The sequence below is a fragment of the Mesocricetus auratus genome, unplaced genomic scaffold (assembly GCF_017639785.1).
Source record: "Mesocricetus auratus isolate SY011 unplaced genomic scaffold, BCM_Maur_2.0 Super-Scaffold_100676, whole genome shotgun sequence".
Taxonomy (NCBI): Eukaryota; Metazoa; Chordata; class Mammalia; order Rodentia; family Cricetidae; genus Mesocricetus; species Mesocricetus auratus.
In genome coordinates this window covers 102,536,198-102,554,123 of record NW_024429266.1, presented here as the reverse complement: position 1 = coordinate 102,554,123, position 17,926 = coordinate 102,536,198, and the positions used below count along the sequence as shown (strand labels likewise).

Below are 17,926 nucleotides of genomic sequence, written 5' to 3'. Positions count from 1 at the left end.
ATGCAGAAGAGTGAGGGAGCCGGCAAAGAGCAAACGCGTTCTCCTTCCATCCTTGTATGTGGGCCGCTACCAGAAGGGGTCAGGGTAGCGTTAGTCAATCGAATCCCCGTGGGTGTGCCCGGTGCTTGGGTCAGCTGTCCCGAGTGTGACCCAGCTCTGTCTGTAGTGCCTCTCCCTCTCATTGTCTCTGCCCTCCTGTGGTCTCAACCCTATTTGTCCCAACACATTTGGCAACATAGTGGCTAACTGTTACCTCTCATGGCAGATGGTCAATCCATCCTGTGGGTGAGCATTTATTGAGCACTTGCTGTATGTGTCCTGCACACTGTCCCCAAGATGCCTGTGGAGGTGCCCACCCTCATGCCTGTGCCTGTCCACAGAAGGTTGGACCCAGGAGACTCTGTTAAAACCACTGGTTGTAGTCTTGCCCCGCCCCCCAGACTTGTCACCTGCCTCCCCCTCCCCCTCCTCCCCAGGCTGTGAATAGCCTTGAATTCCATAGAACAAGGAGCCAGACCTGACCCAAGCCTCACAGTGGGGCAGAGGGAACATGGAGAATGCTTAAGTGAGGGTCCTGAGCTGGGATGTCTCCCTGGGATCCTCAGAGGGAGGCAGGACGGTGTGAATCCGGGATCCCGGGAGATGCCATGCTGTGGGCTCTGAACAGGGAGGGGGGCTGCGAGTCCCCTGGAGATGCTGGGCTGGCAGGGTGTGGTGCCAGCCCCTCCCACCCGGGCGTAGCGCTTCTGCCTTGCTGGCAGCAAGCCTCTGTGCTCTAGACACCCCAGCCCTCACATGGCCTCTGAGCTACCTGTGGGCGTGTTCACTGTCGCTGTGTGAGCCAGGAGTTGGACAGAAAACCCAGCCCTGCTGGAGCCAGCAGAGAAGAAGCCCTCAGGCCCCTGGGAACTAAGCACGAGCCCCTGAATTTCCTGGTAGAAGAAGCAAAAAGAAAAGAGATGAGCCATGTGACTTAGCCCCCTCTGGGGAGAAATTCCTCCTGTCGTCCCCGAACTCAGGGAGCCAGGCAGGACGACAGAGAGTCTGGGGTGCTCCTGGGCTACACCTCGAGATTCTGTCTCAAAGCAAGAAGAAAACTACAGAAACGCAGAGTTTGGTCTGCCGTTCTGTCTGTCCCTTCCTCGTGGGTAGGAGCCTGCTCTGCTCAGGGCACTTGGCAGTGGCCTCTGCTGTCTTCTGCTCAGGCTCCTCCTCCAGTGGGGTCATGTCCCATGAGGCTGCACACCTTCCACACCTGGGGCCCCAGTGGCTGCCGACTGGACCTTCCCATCATGCAGTGTCACTCAGGCTCCCAGAGTGTCTGCAGTTCCTGACCCTGCCTCTTGCAGCCCTGCCTTCCTTTACAGCCGGCCCCAGCCCTCAGCCACCCGCTTCTACGAGGAGAGGGCCCTGTGCATCCCTGCTCTGCCTTCCATCACCAGGTGCCATGGAGCCCCCACCCCATGGGCTCTGATATCCCTGCCCCGTGACCGGAACAAGTCCACAAACCCCTGTGGGGATAGCCCACCCTGGGCTGTGCAGGTGCGTGGGTGCTCAACGCCTGGTTTTGTCTCCATTCTTCAGTTGGTTTTTTTGTTGTTGTTTGTTTTTTTAAAGTTGAGACATCACGTGACTCGAAAGCTACCATGTCACCCATCTCATGAACTACCACCTCCCTCTCTCAGTCCCCAGCACCCAAGAATCCTTTTCCCGTCTTTGGATGCTCCCGCTCTGGGCATTTCCTGTTGTGGAGTCCCCACACTGTGTGGCCTTCTGCGTCTGGGTCCCTCCACACTGTGACTGTGTCATTCCCTCCACGCTGAACAATGCCCCACATGTGTGTTGTCTGCTCATCTGCAGAACTTGTTTACCCGCTCGACACAGTTTCCATGGGGACTTGTCCCGGTGGTTCTCGGCGGGTGCAGACCAGAAGTGGAAGTGTGGGCAAAGGTCACCTCCCCTGTAAGCTGTAGCTGAAGGAAGCTCCTGTTTGGGGGGATAGACGGGTTGACTGTTTCCTGGGAAGAGCAAAGTCTGACTCAAATGAGAGTGAGGGGTGTTTGTTTTGTTTTTGTTTTTTTAGACCAGGCTGTCCTGGAACTCTCTCTGTAGACCAAGCTGGCTTCAAACTCACAGAGATCCACCTGCCTCCGCCCCTCAGTGCTGGGATTAATGGCGTGCGCAGCTGCCACCACCGCACAGCTGTGAGGGCTGCTTGAGGCAAAGGGAAGTGACTGCTATCCAGCCACTCACCCTTCTGCAGGCTCCTTAGGCCTCTCCTGGCCTGTGCCCCTCCTGGAGTGCCCTGGGGTCCTTAACTTTCCAGGGACCACCAATCCCTGCATCTCCTTTGAGGCTCCTGGTGTGGGTGCAGAGCCGTACAGACCCCTCATTTTTAGCCCTGTACAGTGAGCACGGAGTCCTGTGTGTACAGGTAGGCCTGCACCCCAGGCCCCCCACTTTCCCTCCAAGACTGTGTGTCCTGTAACATGCGGGTTGCTGGGAAGCTAGATGAGCTCACTCTCAGGAAGGAGCCTCCCGCCTCCCGCCTCCCCCGCCCTGCACGGTGGCCACATCGACTGCTCTGTGAATGCTCGTCGGGATCAGAGGTCTGGCCACTGGCTGCCCAGCAGTTACCGGCATCAGGGAAAGGAGAGCAGAGAGGGGTGCTTGCTTGCGGGAAGCCACACTGGCTGCTGCCACTTGTCGTGAAGTGGGCTTGGGGAGGGCTGCACAGCGGGACCCACAGCACTGTGGCCCGGGCTGCGCCAGCCTGTGAGCCATGGGGAGAGGCGGGGAGTGGGCAGGGCCTGAGGAACTGCAGCCAAACCTCTGAGCCTGGCTTGCCCAGCTGGGGAGCCTAGCGTGAGGCCAGCATGTGCAGCCCCTCTGGTCACTTCCACCATCCCAGTTACCTAGATACCCTGAGCCTGTGTCACAGCTCCTCCATGTGTCTGCCCCTCTGTCTGATAGAGTAAAGCTAACCCCGACCCTGCTGGGCTGTGTTGCTAGAGGCCAGGCCCCGATGCAGGCTGCCCTAACAGGAGTGGGGTTTTTGTTTGTTTATTTAGTTAGTTCTATTTTATGTGTGCATTTGTCTGTGAGGTGTCAGAACTGGAGTTACAGACAGTTGTGAACTGCCATGTGGGTGCTGGGAAATAACCCTGTCCTCTGGAAGAGCTGCCAGTCTTTTAAATTTAATTTTATTGTTTCAGTTTTTTGAGATAAGATCTCATGTAGCCCAGGCTAGCCCTGCACTCCCTATGTAGCTGAGAATGACCTTGAACTCCTGACCTTCCTTCCTCCACCTGCCACACCTGACTCATGTGGTGTCTGGAGTGTGACCCTGGACTCTGTTGCCCACCATGCACTCTGCCTCCAAGTGCCGACACTGAAGACGCAGGTCACCAGGCCCAACTTACTTCATTTTTTAAAGTATTTGTTTGTATTTCATTCGCATTGGTGTGTGTCTGTTTGAGGGCATCGGATACCCTGGAACTGGAGTTACAGACAGTTGTGAGCTGCCACGTGGGTGCTGGGAATTGAACCTGGGTCCTCTGGAAGAGCAGCCAGTGTTCTTAGGGGCTGAGCCATCTCTCCAGCCCCCTTGTTTCATTTTCTTAAAGACAAAAGTTTCATTGTGTAGTTCAGGCTGGACTTGACCTCATGATAGTGCTCCTGCCTCAGCCTCCATCCTGAGAGCTGGGGTCACAGCTTGAGCCTCCCTGTGACATGGACAGTGGCTCCTAAGCGGCTGGGATGACCTGCAGGCTGCCTGCAGCGTCCACGCCAACCCTGCCACCCCCTCCTGGCCGTCAGCAAACTTCACACCACTGTGCTTTGTGCTGTGGCCTGGCCCTTCTGTCAGGATCCCTCTTCACCCTGTCCCCAGCTGTCCCTCCTCCCAGGCTAACTGGTCCCAGCTACTCTGTCCCCTGGCCTTGAGTCCTCCTGGCCCCTAGAGACCCCTTGCCTGGCTTCCAGGGGCTATGAGTGCTCTCTCCTCATGACCACCCAACTGTGACCCCGGGGAGCGCCCTCAGGCCCTGCACCCTCAGGCTTGGCTTCCCTCTGTCCCTGTCCTCCCGAGCCTCCCCAGCATGTACGCATGTGCACATACAGACACATATACACAGGCACGTAGACACACAAACCACACACACACACACACACACACACACACACACACACACACACAGACACACCATACACACAGATACAGACACACACACACACATATATACAAGGTTTCTTCTCTCTGTCACCTTGGCTGTCCTGGAACTCACTATATAGACCAGGGTGGCCTCGTATTCAAGATCCACCTGTCTCTGCTTCCCCAAGTGGGAGGATTAAAGGTGTATGCCACCACATCTGGCCAACAGGTATTTTTATTTATTTTTATTTTTCGAGGCAGGGTTTCTCTGTGGCTTTGGAGACTGTCCTGGAACTCGCTCTATAGACCAGGCTGGCCTCGAACTCACAGAGATAGATCCGCCTGCCTCTGCCTCCCGAGTGCTGGTATTAAAGGTGTGCGCCGCCACCACCCAGCACCCAACAGGTCTTTTTAAATCAGGAGTCACACAGCTCTACAGACTACGCTAACCACCCATGGGAGGATCAGGTTAGCCTTGACTGCATAGAGTGTATTTCCAGACACAGGCAGCCCTCACCTCTATCCAATTCTAGAACATTCTGTCTCCTCAAAGGAAAGTGTATCTGCATGAGAGTTTATTCCATCTCATTCCCAGCCCTTGGATCCCCACACCAAGTACGCTATTGTGTCTGGTTCTCACTGAGCCCCGTGTCCTCAAGGTTCTGCCACGCGGTTTCACACTGGCGTCTCTCCTGTTCGTGGCTGTGTAGTATTCCTGCCTGTGGACGAAGTGTGCTGTGTGCGTTGGTGGACAACCACTGTCCAACCCTTCATGTACTGTGACTCGCTGCTGTGGGCGCTCCTAGTTTCCCCACGAGTGTCTGGAAATGTGTTTGTGGAGTCAACTCTAGGCCAGCGTTTGCCACTGAGCGACTAAGAAGTTGGCTGACTGCTTCCCCAGAGTCCTGAGGCTTCAGCTCCCCACACCAGCGTCAGCACGGGCCATTGTTGGCTTTTGAGTCTGGCTATCTTTGGATACGTTTATTGAGATAGGCTCCTGCGGTGTAGCCAAGGGTGTTCTCACAATCCTCCTGTCTCAGCCTCAAGGGTGACTGGAATTAGTGCCTGCTCGGTGCCTGCTCAGTCTACTGCAGTACAGTACGGGGCTCCTGGGTAGGGCTGATGCTGCCGGGGTTGACGAGGGCTGCCCGGGGACGTGGGTTTGCTCTGGGGCCTCTGTCCTGCGTGGCCAATGGTGTGAGGATCTATGGGAACCCTGTGGCCCTGTGGTCCTGACAAGATGGCCAGGGCTCTTTGTCCCTGGATGGGATCCTGCTGGCCTGGGCTCCTCAGCCTCCTTCCCAGGAGCTGACACTGTCAGGAGAGGCCCCAGTGCCCAGGGCACTCGTAAATGACTACAGCCCTGTGGGGATCACACCTCTGTGCCCACATTGGAAGTGTCCTCTCTCTCTCCCTCACAGTCCCTGACACCCCAGCTCCCTCAGGGACACCAGGAATGAGCACTGGTGGCCGTGGGGTGAGGACTCTTGAGAACATGGTGTGATGTAGGGCTGGGGAGCCCTAGCTCGGCTAAAAGGAGGGACAGAGGGACTTAGACCTCAGTTCCCTTAGCCCAGTCCCCTCCAGCCCCTCATCCTTTGTCATCCTTGGTGGGGTGGGGGGCAGAGCAGAGCTCAGTGCTTCAGTAATCCTGGGGAAACTGAGGCTTTCTCTGCCCCCATGGGAGGAGTGGGGCAGAGCAGGCGCTGAACCCGGCAGGGTGCGCCGTTGTTGACAGCCCTTCTGGACCGATCCGCCCCCTACAGTAATTCTCCGCACTCTGCCAGTAACTGCCCTGACTTACCAGGCAGGCATCATTTCCTGAAACTCAGCCCAGCCTTAGGGGAAGTCGGGAGCCGGTGACTAACCCTCATGCAAATGGGGCCGGCAGGATCGCTGCTGCCTCCGTGCCCCACGGAGCTGCTGAGCCTGCGGCCACCGTGGTCATGAGTGGTGCGCTCAGGCAGCTCTTCCAGGGGGACACAGCGGCCACTGCCCCACACCCCGACCATGTCGCAGCTGCGCTTCTGGCTGCAGTTCGCCTCACTCAACAAGGTAACCGGCCAGGGACTCGCAGAGCCACCTGTGGCGCCCCTTGCGCTCCCACAGGTGGCAGAGCTGTGGCGCTGGGTGCCCCCAGCCCTGCCCACTCTGTCCTTTTCTTGGCAAGTCACGGTGAACATACCAGAGTTTCTTAAGCCAGTGATTTGGGATGCAGGTTAGTAGCCGGCATGGGGGTGGCTGGGGAAGGGAGTTGAGGGTGTCATTGTCAACACCTCTTCCTGGGCTAGGGCAGGACTCAGTCCAGCCAGGTCCAGTGGGGTAGGTAGAGCCGGGAGCCCATTGTTCCTCTGGTCTCCCAGTCTTGAAGGCGTGGGGGCTGGGGGATTTCTGTGGAGTCTTCCTGGGCTGGGGAGGAGTCTGCTCTGTGACCTCAGAGTGGCCTAGGAAGATCTAGGGTTAGCTCCTGCAGGTTCCCCTCCCCCTAGCAGGCCTACCTCAAATGCCACAGCCAGTAACCACAGTGGGGACCCTCCCAACCTCACTTCGTGCCACCCAATAGGTTCATGCTCTTGCCTCTAGAGATATAGCAGGGAGCAGCTACATGGTATAGACTTTGGAGGGGCCTCACTAGGAACCCCATTCTCAGAGCATCCTGCAGGGGAGGCCCAGGGTACCCAAGGGACCGGGCATTCAACTGTGACATTTCTCATGGGGGGGGGGTCGCCAGTGTGGGTTTGTGCAAATTAGCTAGTGACAACTGAGAGCTGGGTCCTGGTGTGTCCTGGGGTATTGGCACTCACAAGTGAGCAGGACCTCGGCACCCCAGAAGCCCTGTGTCCAGATGAAGTATTTATTGTCCCTGAGCCCAGGGTAGCTGGGCTGTAGGGAGGTGGCATCAGGATGTTTGTTCTTTACTGGTTTTGTTGGTAAAAGTTTTAGAGTGGTGTTGAAGGTTCCAGGTGAGGTGCTCGCCTGTCGCCTAGCATTGGAGTTAGAGGTATTGAGGTTGGCGGTTCAAGGCCAGCCGGAGCTACATAGCAAGTTTGAGGTCAGCCCGGGCAATGTGAGACTGAGTTCCAGGTTGGCACGGTGCCCACCTCTGCCCTCGCATTCGGTCCTCATGCTGCCCTTGCACTTCACAGTGAGGGGCTTTCCACTCACACACGCTACCCTTAACTAATGGCCTGTTATGTGTATCTAGTGCCTCAGTTTCCCGCACTTCCTTTCTCTGTCTTCAGGACATCAGCCACCCTGCCCCCTCAGGCTGCCTCCTGGGTTGAGGCCACTGTGGAAGTTACTGGGTTCGCCTCCCCCAGCCATGTCTCCAGAGCCCGTCCCAGGGAAGGTGGGGACAGAACCCGGGTTGCTTGTTGCCATTGGCTTTGCTGTACCTTGGTTTCTCCTCCGGTACGGGCCCTAGTGACCCACTGACTTGCTAGGGCTGTGCGGGAGGGCGTTGGGCACCCTGCTGTCCTGGGTTTCAGTGCTGCCCCACCAGGGTTTAGACTGGATGTTATGCTGGGGACAGGGAGGTGGGACAGGGCGCGGCACATGATGGGAGCCCATGGCACCCTTCTCTTCCCCTGAAAGCAGGCTGCCGCCTCTGCAGTGGGGTCACAGAGCTCTGAGCCCCATAGCAACCCAGGTTCACTCAGGGTTCTCCAGGAAGCTGCCAGGTACCCAACCAGTCACCTCCTCTGGCCTGGGTGAAACCAGATGACCCTGGTCTGCCTCAGCCAGGGGGCTGACACTGCTAGCTGACCCCATACCAAATGGAGAAAGTGGTGGTTCCCTAGGATCTACCCTAGGACCAAGACTCCTGAGTTCAAGGAGACAAGCCCTGGAGAGCAGCCTCAAAGTGGGCTGGGCAGGCTTGGGTCATTCTCTGGGCTCTTTTGTCCCTCCTGACCTTGAAGCCTGGGACCCCTGTTGCCTTGTCACTTCTTCCTGTCTTCAGAGGCACAGTGGGAGACCTCTAATTTGGCTAGCAGGGTCAGGGACAACCCCTGCACCCAGCACAGCCCCATTCTCCTAATAAGCTGCCCTGGCAGACTGCAGCCTGCTGCGGGGGTGTCACTGCCAACGGCCAGGGTGAGAAGGGGCTCCCACAGCGGGTCACCCTGGCTCTGATGCCGCCCCAGGTGGCTTCCTGGCCTCTAGCTGTGCCAAAGAGATGCTCCCCAACGTCCCAGGGCCATGTGTCAGCAGACCCAACCCTCTGGTCTCTGCCGCAGGGCACAGGGAGGCAGGGCAGTTCTGGGATGGCACCCTGGCCTCAATCACTTGTCTGTAAAACCTGCAGGCTGCTTTCAGAGTCTCTCGGTGGAGGCAGTGGCCTGGAGGCTCATGGAGGGAAAAGGATTGGTGTGAATTTGAGGCCAGCTTGGGCTGCAGAGCAAATGGACTCAGGTGTATTGAGTTTGATCCGTATTCCACATACTTCACTCGTTTAAAGTGTACATTTCTGTGGTTTTAATGTATTTGTAGCTGTGTATTTAATGGCTTCTAGAAGGTTCCATCCCATCAGAAGAAATCCCATCCCCTTTTAGCCATCACACCACTCATCCCCTGCCCCGGAACCCCGGAGTCCATTTGTCATCACTGGGTTTTCCTCTTCCAGCATTTGATCATAGAGTCCACACTGGACTTCTGTGTCTGTTTCTCACTGAGCAGCTTTTCCTCAAGGCCATTCCATGTCGTGTGTGGGACTTCACTCCTGTTTGTGGCTGTGTGATACTCCACTGTGTGGCAGAAATCATTGTCACTTGCATGGACTCCCACACAAAGCCAGCCACTGCCTCACCCATGCCTTCTCTTAGGACCCTTCATGCCTCGAGGACCTCTCCAACGCCTCCATCTTCTCCTCCTCTGTGGATTCCCTGTCAGACATCCCCGATACACCTGACTTTGTGCATGTTGACAGCCTCAACGAGGTGTCCACCATCTGGGATGTCAGCACCGCCTCGGCCACCCATGACAAGGTAAACAGAGCCACTCTGCTGACGCGGGTGGAGTAGGGGGCACTGTGGCCTGAGCTCTTCCTCAGGAGTGAAGACAGCAGCAGGCATGCCCAGAGGCTGGAGGGTCAGTCTCCACACCACCACACACCCATGTTCCCAGATGACCCCTGCTGGGCACACAGGCACACCCAACAGAGACACAGTGGTTTGAGCTTATTTTCTTTTGTGTCTTAGTTTCTGAGCTGTAGTCTCACACAGCCCAGACTGGTCTCAACTTTGCTCTCTGGCCAAGGTTGAACTTTAACTCCTGATCTACCCACCTCAGCCTCCTGAATGCCGGTGTGTGTGTGTGTGTGCGTGCGTGCGTGCGTGTGTGGTGTGCCAGCATGTCTGACTCTGAAGGCAATTTAGGTTACCAGTTCTTACCTCAAGAACTCTGCCCTCGCTGGGCGTTGGTGGCGCACGCCTTTAATCCCAGCACTCGGGAGGCAGAGGCAGGTGGATCTCTGTGAGTTCGAGACCAGCCTGGACTACCAAGCGAGTTCCAGGACAGCCTCCAAAGCCACAGAGAAACCCTGTCTTGAAAAACCAAAAAAAAAAACAAAAAAAACAAAAAACTCTGCCCTCAGTGGGCCCCAGAGACATGCTTGACTGTCTTAGCTAGGGACGACCTCATGCTTGACTGTCATAGCCAGGGACGACCTCTGGCCTGGGTAGGTGGTAGTCAGTGACCCTGCTATGCTCCCTGCAGGACCCAGGATGCCTCTCAGGGCTATCCAGGGTGACACTTAGCTGGTGTCTCCCAGGGGACCCTGGCTTCTGGGACTGACCTCTTCTCTCACTGCACACGCTGGATGGGTTTCCACATGGGCAGCACCGCAGAGCTTAGTCAGGTGATTATAGGGTGCTCAGGGTCAGGGTGTGCAGGACACTGACCCAGAAGGCCCTTGTTCAGCAGGTAGTTCCCCCCCCCCCAGGACACTAATGACCTGTATGGTCCCAACCTGGGCAGCCCTTGGCATGGACAGAGCCTCGCCAAGCCTGACATGGTCCCTAATCCTAGTAATGCGAGGAATCCAGTCCAGGCCTTGCTGGGGTCTTCCAGATGGAAGCTTCTAGACTTCGAGAGCATAAGTTAGGAACGCTGTCAGGAGTCTGCAGGTGGGAGACCTTGATGCCCCACAGCTTTGACGTAAGGGCCAGTGGGGCAGTTGTCACAGGGCCAGCACAAGGACAGGCTGCCTCTCCACTCCGTGCTGTGAGGATCCACAAAGGCCTGTGCCTTGCTGAGATCAAGGCCACAGGGTACTGCCCACCCCACCCAGGGCCCCAGGCTGCTGTGGACCAAGCCCCATATCTGAAACCTAACACCCTGCACTGCCCCAGCCCAGCCTGTAGGCCGGAACATGACTCAGCCTTCCAGGAACCTCCACCAGTCTGTTTGGGTTTTTGTTAATTTAAGAAAGAAAGGAAAAAAAAAAAAACAGAAGAAAAAGGCAGAAGGTTGAGTGTGGACTTGTAACCTTCCCAAGCTTCCGCTGGCTTTCAACACCCCTGGCCCTGTTCCCAGAAGAGCAAGGGACATGTGATAGTGACTGTCACTGCAGTGCCCCAGAGACTCCTGTCGTTCCTCAAGGATGCTGAGTCCCCAGTGAGCCCCGCAGGTCAGGGCTGAAGGCCTGCCTGCCATCAGGAGCTGAGACCAGCAAGGCCCCGTCACTGAGCAGTGCCTTGCTCCTCCATCTGCCAATCAGAGGGACCAGGCTCAATGGGCAGAGTGCTCCCTTAGCATGCACAAAGCCCTGGGTCCTGTCCTCTGTGCCACGGGAACCAGGTGTAATCGCAGCACTCGGGGCACAGGCAGGAGGATTGGGGTTTTAGGCTCCTTGGCTGGATAGGAAGTTTGAGGCCAGCCTGGGTTACGTGACTCTTATTTTAAAAAACCAAACAAAAGAGGGGGTGCGCTGGCATTGCAGGCTTTGTCCCCGACGTCTCCGTGGTGGATCACAGCCGTCTCTAACGTAATTTCAGGGGGTCCAGGCCTTCTGGTCTCCATAGGTGCTGCATGCACACAGTGCACCTACATACATGGTGAATAAGTCTTTACATGTATCCATATGTCTGAGAAAGAGTTTGCAAAGGAACCACGTCCCTGCAATGGCTACAGACTCAGCTCATTGGCCAGGCCACACCGTTTGTCCACATGATAGGACGCAGGGCCATCCTTCTGTCCTGTAGAGGAGTGTGGTCACAGTGTTGGGGACACTCCTACCTGATCTCCCAGAGGAGGTCTTCCAGGGACATTCCCCCGGCCTGCGGTGTCCGAGTGTGTACTGGGACTACTTGACTGGCTTTTACCTACTTTTCCTTGGTCCAGAAGCTACTGCCTCACGGTCCCCCTTGTGCCACAGGGCAGTCTGTCCTCAGCCATTCCTCCCAGAGTCTCCAGGCCCCAGGCTGAGGGGGTTGGCCCTGAGAATGCAGCAGCCCCCACCTATGGGTGCAGGCACTGCACAGAATGCTCACACCCTCCCCACAGCTGTTCCTGCCCAGCGGGCCATTCTCGGCTCTGGAAGACACAGTGACGTCACTCTCCAGCACTCCTCTTCTCGTCAGCTACCAGGTAACCGGGTGGCTGGCCGTTTCCTGGGGACGAGACACAGGCCCTGAAGGCATCCCCAGTGTTCTGGGCACCAGGCAGCCTGAATGCTGGGCTGCCCTGCCCATTTTACAGTTGGAAAAACTGAGACCTCTACTTAGGGGTAAAGGTAGAGCCACCTCTGCCCCCAACACTGTGCTGGGCGCACTTTGTATAGCATGGCTGCTGTCCTTGAGGGGAAGTTAGGTCACTGCAAAGCAGGATGGACCCCTGAACTGTCACACCTACAGTCACACAGCCAGCCTGAGGAGGAGGAGGGAGAGGAGGAGGAGGAAGCAGAAGAGCTGGGCCACGCTGAGACCTATGCCGACTACGTACCGTCCAAATGTGAGTTCTGCACTAGGGACAGAAGGGAGACACCCCCTAAGACAACTGTGAACCCCAAGGGCTGGTGGCCCCTTTCCCACATCCATAGTGTGGAGGCATCGGGAGCAGAGTTGTGCGTGCAGGTGGACAGCTGGCATCCTACTGGCCGCTTCGACCCTGCTGCTCTGTGTGCCAGCTGTGCTGTCTGCCCCCTTACCAGCTAAGATCGGGAAGCAGCATCCAGACCGCGTGGTGGAGACCAGCACACTGTCCAGTGTTCCTCCCCCAGACATAACCTACACCCTGGCACTGCCCGCCTCAGACAGCGGGACCCTGTCTGCTCTACAGCTGGAAGCCATCACCTATGCCTGCCAGGTAGCCAGCCCCACCCTGCCCCACCCCACCCAGCCCCTACCAGGCTTGTAAGGAGGGCACCACGCACCCAGACCTGACCTGCCTCTGCTCGCCCACAGCAACATGAGGTCCTGCTGCCCAGTGGGCAGCGTGCTGGCTTCCTGATTGGGGATGGAGCTGGCGTGGGCAAGGGCCGCACAGTGGCTGGCATCATAGTGGAGAACCACCTGCGGGGGCGCAAGAAGGCGTTGTGGTAAGCCCCTGCCTGGCCTAACGGAGCGGGCGGGTGGGACAGGGAGCGGTGCCTGACCAGGCCTCTCCCCAGGTTCAGTGCCTCCAATGACCTCAAGTATGACGCAGAACGGGACCTAAGAGACATTGAGGCCCCAGGCATTGCAGTGCATGCACTGAGCAAGGTAGGCAGGCCACGGGGAGTCAGCTGAGTCCACCCTCTGTACTACGGGAGACGCTGAGGGAGGGGAGTCCCTGCATGCATCCCCATGTCTGAACCTGTGTCTGCAGATCAAGTACGGTGACAACACTACCTCAGAGGGCGTCCTCTTTGCCACCTACTCCGCCCTAATTGGAGAAAGTCAGGCAGGTGGGCAGCATCGCACACGCCTCCGTCAGATCCTGCAGTGGTGCGGCGAGGCCTTTGATGGTGTGGTATCCTGTAGCCAAGGGCGGGTGGGTGGGTGGGTGTGTGGATGGATGGGTGGATGGATGGGTGGATGGATGGGTGGGTGGGTGGGTGGATGGGTGGGTGGATGGATGGATGGATGGATGGATGGATGGATGGATGGATGGATGGATGGATAGGCAGGGCTGAAGGACTAGGGCCTGAATGTGAGGGCCTCAGCCTGGGAGGGGAGAGCAACAGAGGGACCCAAGACGAGACCGAGGCCTTGGTGTGCACTGACCAGCGGCTGGGAGCTCATCATCAACAATGCTGACACGCTTCTTTCAGAGTAGAGGACAGGACCTGCAAGCCATCTTTCCCCCGAGGCTTCCCGATCTGGTCCTAGCAAGCCTGTAGGCGACACCCTGTAGTGTTAGGAGCCTCTGGCTGACACTGTGGGACAGAGCTTGTCCATGTGGGGATCCTCAGTGTGGGTAGCCCTCAGGACCCTGGGCACAGTGTGTGCCCATGGTGAATGACACTAGCCCTACAGGTATATGCCAGGGGTGGTGTCCCTGAGGCCCACAGGGTCTGTGCTCCTGTGGCAAGGAACTCTACCCGGCATGCATTCCTTCTGTCCTTCCCTTCTTGGTATTATGGTTGCCGTGCAGTCTTACATTGGTACCTCTGCTAAGCCCCCCTCCTGCCCCCCCCTCTCAGGGGCTGCCTTGACAGGCGGGAGCAGCCAGGCCTGGCTTATGTGGTTACTGAGGAGGACCTCAAAGCTCCCTGCCTGCTAGATAAGCATGCACCCCCCAGAGCCACATTGCCCCCCAGCACTTTTTAACACACTCCAGATAGCATGTGTCCTCAGATGCCCCGCCCTCCTCTCGGTGACACATACTGCCACTCCTGTGCCTCTGACACGTTGTGGGGTATTTGACCAGGGACACCTTCCACCCTTCTGGAATATTCCTTAACCCGGCATATCCCAGATTGTGTTCGACGAGTGCCACAAAGCCAAGAATGCCAGTTCCACCAAGATGGGCAAGGCCGTGCTGGACCTGCAAAACAAGCTGCCCCAGGCCAGGGTCGTATACGCCAGCGCCACAGGTGGGCTGGGAGCAGCAGCTGAGCTGGGTGGGCGAGCTCATCACGTGTGTGGCCTCTTGAGGTGTCACCCACACAGGGAAGGAGGGAGGGAGGGTGTCCTGACAGCCGGGCAGGGGACTTAGATCTATTTCGTTTCTACTTGGCACCTGGAGCAAATATGGAACTTGCTGTCCCCAAGCCTCACTTCCCTTTGCTGGTGGGCTCAGGCTGACCTTGGGTACTCCTGACATGTTCCCTGCTTCCAACTGTAGGTGCCTCCGAGCCCCGCAACATGATCTACATGAGCCGCCTGGGCATCTGGGGAGAGGGCACACCCTTCCGGACCTTTGAAGAGTTCCTGCATGCCATTGAGAAGAGGTGAGACTCGATCTGCCTGTGGGGGGTGACCGTCCCTGCCAGGCATGCCCAGGGCCCTTAAAACATACATCCCAGGGCCGGGCGGTGGTGGCGCAGCCTTTAATCCCAGCACTTGGGAGGCAGAGGCAGGAGGATCTCTGTGAGTTCAAGACCAGCCTGGTCTACAGAGCCAGTTCCAGAACAGCCTCCAAAGCCACAGAGAAACCCTGCCTCAAAAAACAAAACAAAAAAACCCATGCATCCCATCCTGTCTCTCCCCGGCACCTCCTGTACCCTCAGAAAGATGAGCCCCTTCTCATGAGTCCTCTGCTCTGCTCCCCTCTGGCCACCAAGTCTCTCCAGGCCCAGCCCCATGCCTCCCTCATGGCCACAGGGCCTCTGCTTCCTGCCTCTTTCCTGCCTGCGATGTCCACCCTGTGCCCAGTGGGACACAGTGCTCAGAGGTCCTGTCTGTCTGCAGGGGAGTGGGCGCCATGGAGATTGTGGCCATGGACATGAAAGTCAGTGGCATGTACATCGCACGCCAGCTCAGCTTTTCAGGGGTCACCTTCCGCATCGAGGAGATCCCGCTGTCCCCCGCCTTCGAGCAGGTCTATAATCGGGCAGCCCGGCTGGTAAGCTGGGGTGATTGTCTGCAGGGAGCCTTGTCCCTCCTCCTGCATCTGTGTAGCAGAGTTACGCCATCCACACGTGCCGCACATCTCTGTAGCAGGGAGCAGATGCTTTCTGGAGCCCACTGTCTACATTGGTTCAGCTGGAGCAATTGTTCTTTTCACTGTTACCTTTTTTTTAAACTTATTTTTATTACATATAGTGTTCTGTCTGCATATTTGCCTACAGGCCAGCAGAGGGCACCAGATCTCATTGCAGATGGTTGTGAGCCACCATGTGGTTGCTGGGAATTGAACTCAGGGCCTCTGGAAGAGCAGTCAGCTTCCTAGCCATCTCTCCAGCCCTAAAATGTCCAGTGTGGGCAAGACCACTCAGTAGGAAAGAGCAGACCGGCTGTGGCCACACACTGCAGTCAGCCATGCATTCAGGAGGCTGGGGCCAGCCTGGACTACATAGGAAAACCCGTCTCCCAACATAACAAAAGGTCACAATGCATGGTTCTGGCAGAGCCATGCTTTGGAAACCAACAGGGACATCTATGGTGCCTGACCCTGTGGCCTCCGGGAAAGATGCTGTACCCAGAGACCCTAGGACAAGTGTGGCTCTCCTGAGTGGGGTGGGTGTAGCTCCCGGCAGGGACTCAGGACCCTGCAGAGCCTGGGATTCACCACAGACGATGATTGGGCCTGGTGACCCTGCTGCCCGGGGACCTTGATTTCACCTGTTCTGTAGAAACTCTGACACTGGATGGGGGTACAAGTCTGTCATCCCAGCACTTGGGAGGCAGAGGCAGGAGGATCAGAAATCAGTTACCTTTGGCTACATGTCCAACTCAAAGCCAGCCTAGGGTACATTAAGCCTGCGTCCCGAAGCCCCGTTCCCCAGTGAGAGAGGCTTTTAAATTGGACATGAGATTATTTTTCGTTTCTTTGGTTGGTTGGTTTTCTGGCTATCCTAGACCTCAACTCTGTAGACTGGGCTGACCTCAAACTCAGAGATTCGCCTGCCTCTGCCTCCAGAGTGCTCAGATTACTGGCAACTACTTGAGGTTCTTAATCAAATGACAAAAACAGCCTCTTACAGCCCCATGCTCTGTTTTGAACATTGTCTGACATCTTTGTATGTGAACGTGGCGTGTTTTGATCGCATCCGCCCCTGCCCCGTGCCTTCGCTGTGACACCCTCACTGCACACTTTGGCTGTCCCCGTGCTGCCTGCCTGCCCCCAGAGCCCCTTGCCTGCCCCCAGAGCCCCTTGCCTGCCCCCAGAGCCCCTTGCCTGCCCCCAGAGCCCCTTGCCTGCCCCCAGAGCCCCTGCCTGCCCCCAGAGCCCCTGCCTGCCCCCAGAGCCCCTGCCTAATCTGGCTGGCCGGCTCAGCACAGGCCTTGCTCTTACAGTGGGCCGAAGCCCTGACCGTGTTCCAGCAGGCGGCCGACTGGATCGGCCTGGAGTCTCGCAAGTCCCTGTGGGGTCAGTTCTGGTCGGCACACCAGCGCTTCTTCAAGTACCTGTGCATCGCAGCAAAGGTGCAGAGGCTGGTCGAGCTGGCCAAGCAGGAGCTGAACCAGGGCAAGGTGAGCGCCACGGCCAGCCCTGGGGGAGGGGTGGCCCCTTGCCTGCTGCCTGCCCTGGTGGTCTGCGGTGGTGGGACGCCAGGAGGCCAGGCAGGTTTCCCGGGGCACCTGATAGGATGGGCAGTCGCCTGAAGCCCCCCTCAGACGCTCCGTCCCCGCAGTGTGTGGTCATCGGGCTGCAGTCCACAGGCGAGGCGCGCACGCGGGAAGTACTGGATGAAAACGAGGGCCGCCTGGACTGCTTCGTCTCTGCTGCAGAGTGAGTAATGCGAGTGGCGGGACACACACCAGGCACGGGCCGCCGTTGACGCGTCTCCCTGGTGCCCACCTTGCTGTGTCCTATTGCTGCCCCTTGCCCCTCAGCAGTTTGGGAACAGCCACCCGGGGGCAGGACCAGACAGGAATCTTGTGGGTGGCCCCTGGGTCTGGAGGGCACAAGGTAGTGCCATTTCAACACAGTTCCATGGGGTCGTCAGGCCTGGTGCTGTGGCCCCCACAGGCCTACACGGCCCTGTCAGTCCCCCAGTGCGGCTCCCTCCTGCCTGGGAATCCTCTCCTTGATGCTGCATAACGGGGCTGGCCCCCATACTGAGCACCCTTTTCCTTGCAGAGGTGTCTTCCTGTCCCTGATTCAGAAGCACTTCCCCTCCACCCGGAAGAGGCGTGACCGGGGAGGCGGGAAGAGGAAAAGTAAGCCCAGCAGGCTCCCCTGGCTTTGCGCTCCACTCCACACCCCACCCCAGAGCTGCCTGTGGGCTATCCTGATCTAGTGTCCCGCACCAACCAGCTGGGAGTCTGCACAGCACGCAGAGAAGCAGAGTCTGGGGCAAAACCCCTGCAGGCTCCAGCCTCAGGCAGGCCCCCTGGCCTGTGCAGCCAGCCCCCACTAGCCAAGGCCCTGGGCACCCCAGGGCCACCATTGACCCCAGTTCCTGCCCCACTTGCTGGCAGGAGGGCAGCCTCTGTGCGTGCCAACCGTGTGTGTGAAGGACAGCGCAGGGCTTGTGCTGCAGTCCCCAAGACGTCCGTAGACCCCTCCCTCCTGGCAGCCACAGCACGGGCACACGAGGGCCCTGGACTGGTCCCTTGACGGGGCTGTGACACCCTCTGAGCCCCTTGGTAGTCCAGCCATGAGGCCAGCCAGAGCTGAGGATGCGGACAGTGTCTCCATCCACCTCCCCTGCCCAGAAGGGGGCCCAACACACGGCTGACCACA

At 57.8% G+C, this 17,926-nt stretch overlaps 1 protein-coding gene across 4 annotated transcripts in view; it reads left to right on the top strand.

Annotated features, from left to right (window-relative positions):
- Positions 1-17,926, top strand: part of Sbno2 (strawberry notch homolog 2) — a 46,159-nt gene that overhangs the window by 23,292 nt on the left and 4,941 nt on the right. For 3 of the 4 annotated variants that reach the window (XM_040739100.1, XM_005083326.4, XM_021234866.2), the window contains exons 5-17: positions 8,977-9,138; positions 11,657-11,740; positions 12,007-12,103; positions 12,303-12,457; positions 12,556-12,689; positions 12,762-12,852; positions 12,959-13,102; positions 14,051-14,168; positions 14,420-14,525; positions 14,986-15,139; positions 16,534-16,710; positions 16,872-16,969; positions 17,321-17,400. In XM_040739100.1, the coding sequence (XP_040595034.1) occupies positions 8,977-9,138; positions 11,657-11,740; positions 12,007-12,103; positions 12,303-12,457; positions 12,556-12,689; positions 12,762-12,852; positions 12,959-13,102; positions 14,051-14,168; positions 14,420-14,525; positions 14,986-15,139; positions 16,534-16,710; positions 16,872-16,969; positions 17,321-17,400 (1,600 nt within the window). Of the gene's footprint in view, positions 1-4,490; positions 6,209-8,976; positions 9,139-11,656; positions 11,741-12,006; positions 12,104-12,302; positions 12,458-12,555; positions 12,690-12,761; positions 12,853-12,958; positions 13,103-14,050; positions 14,169-14,419; positions 14,526-14,985; positions 15,140-16,533; positions 16,711-16,871; positions 16,970-17,320; positions 17,401-17,926 lie in introns of those variants that run through there. The other variant, XM_021234867.2, reaches the window with a different exon arrangement.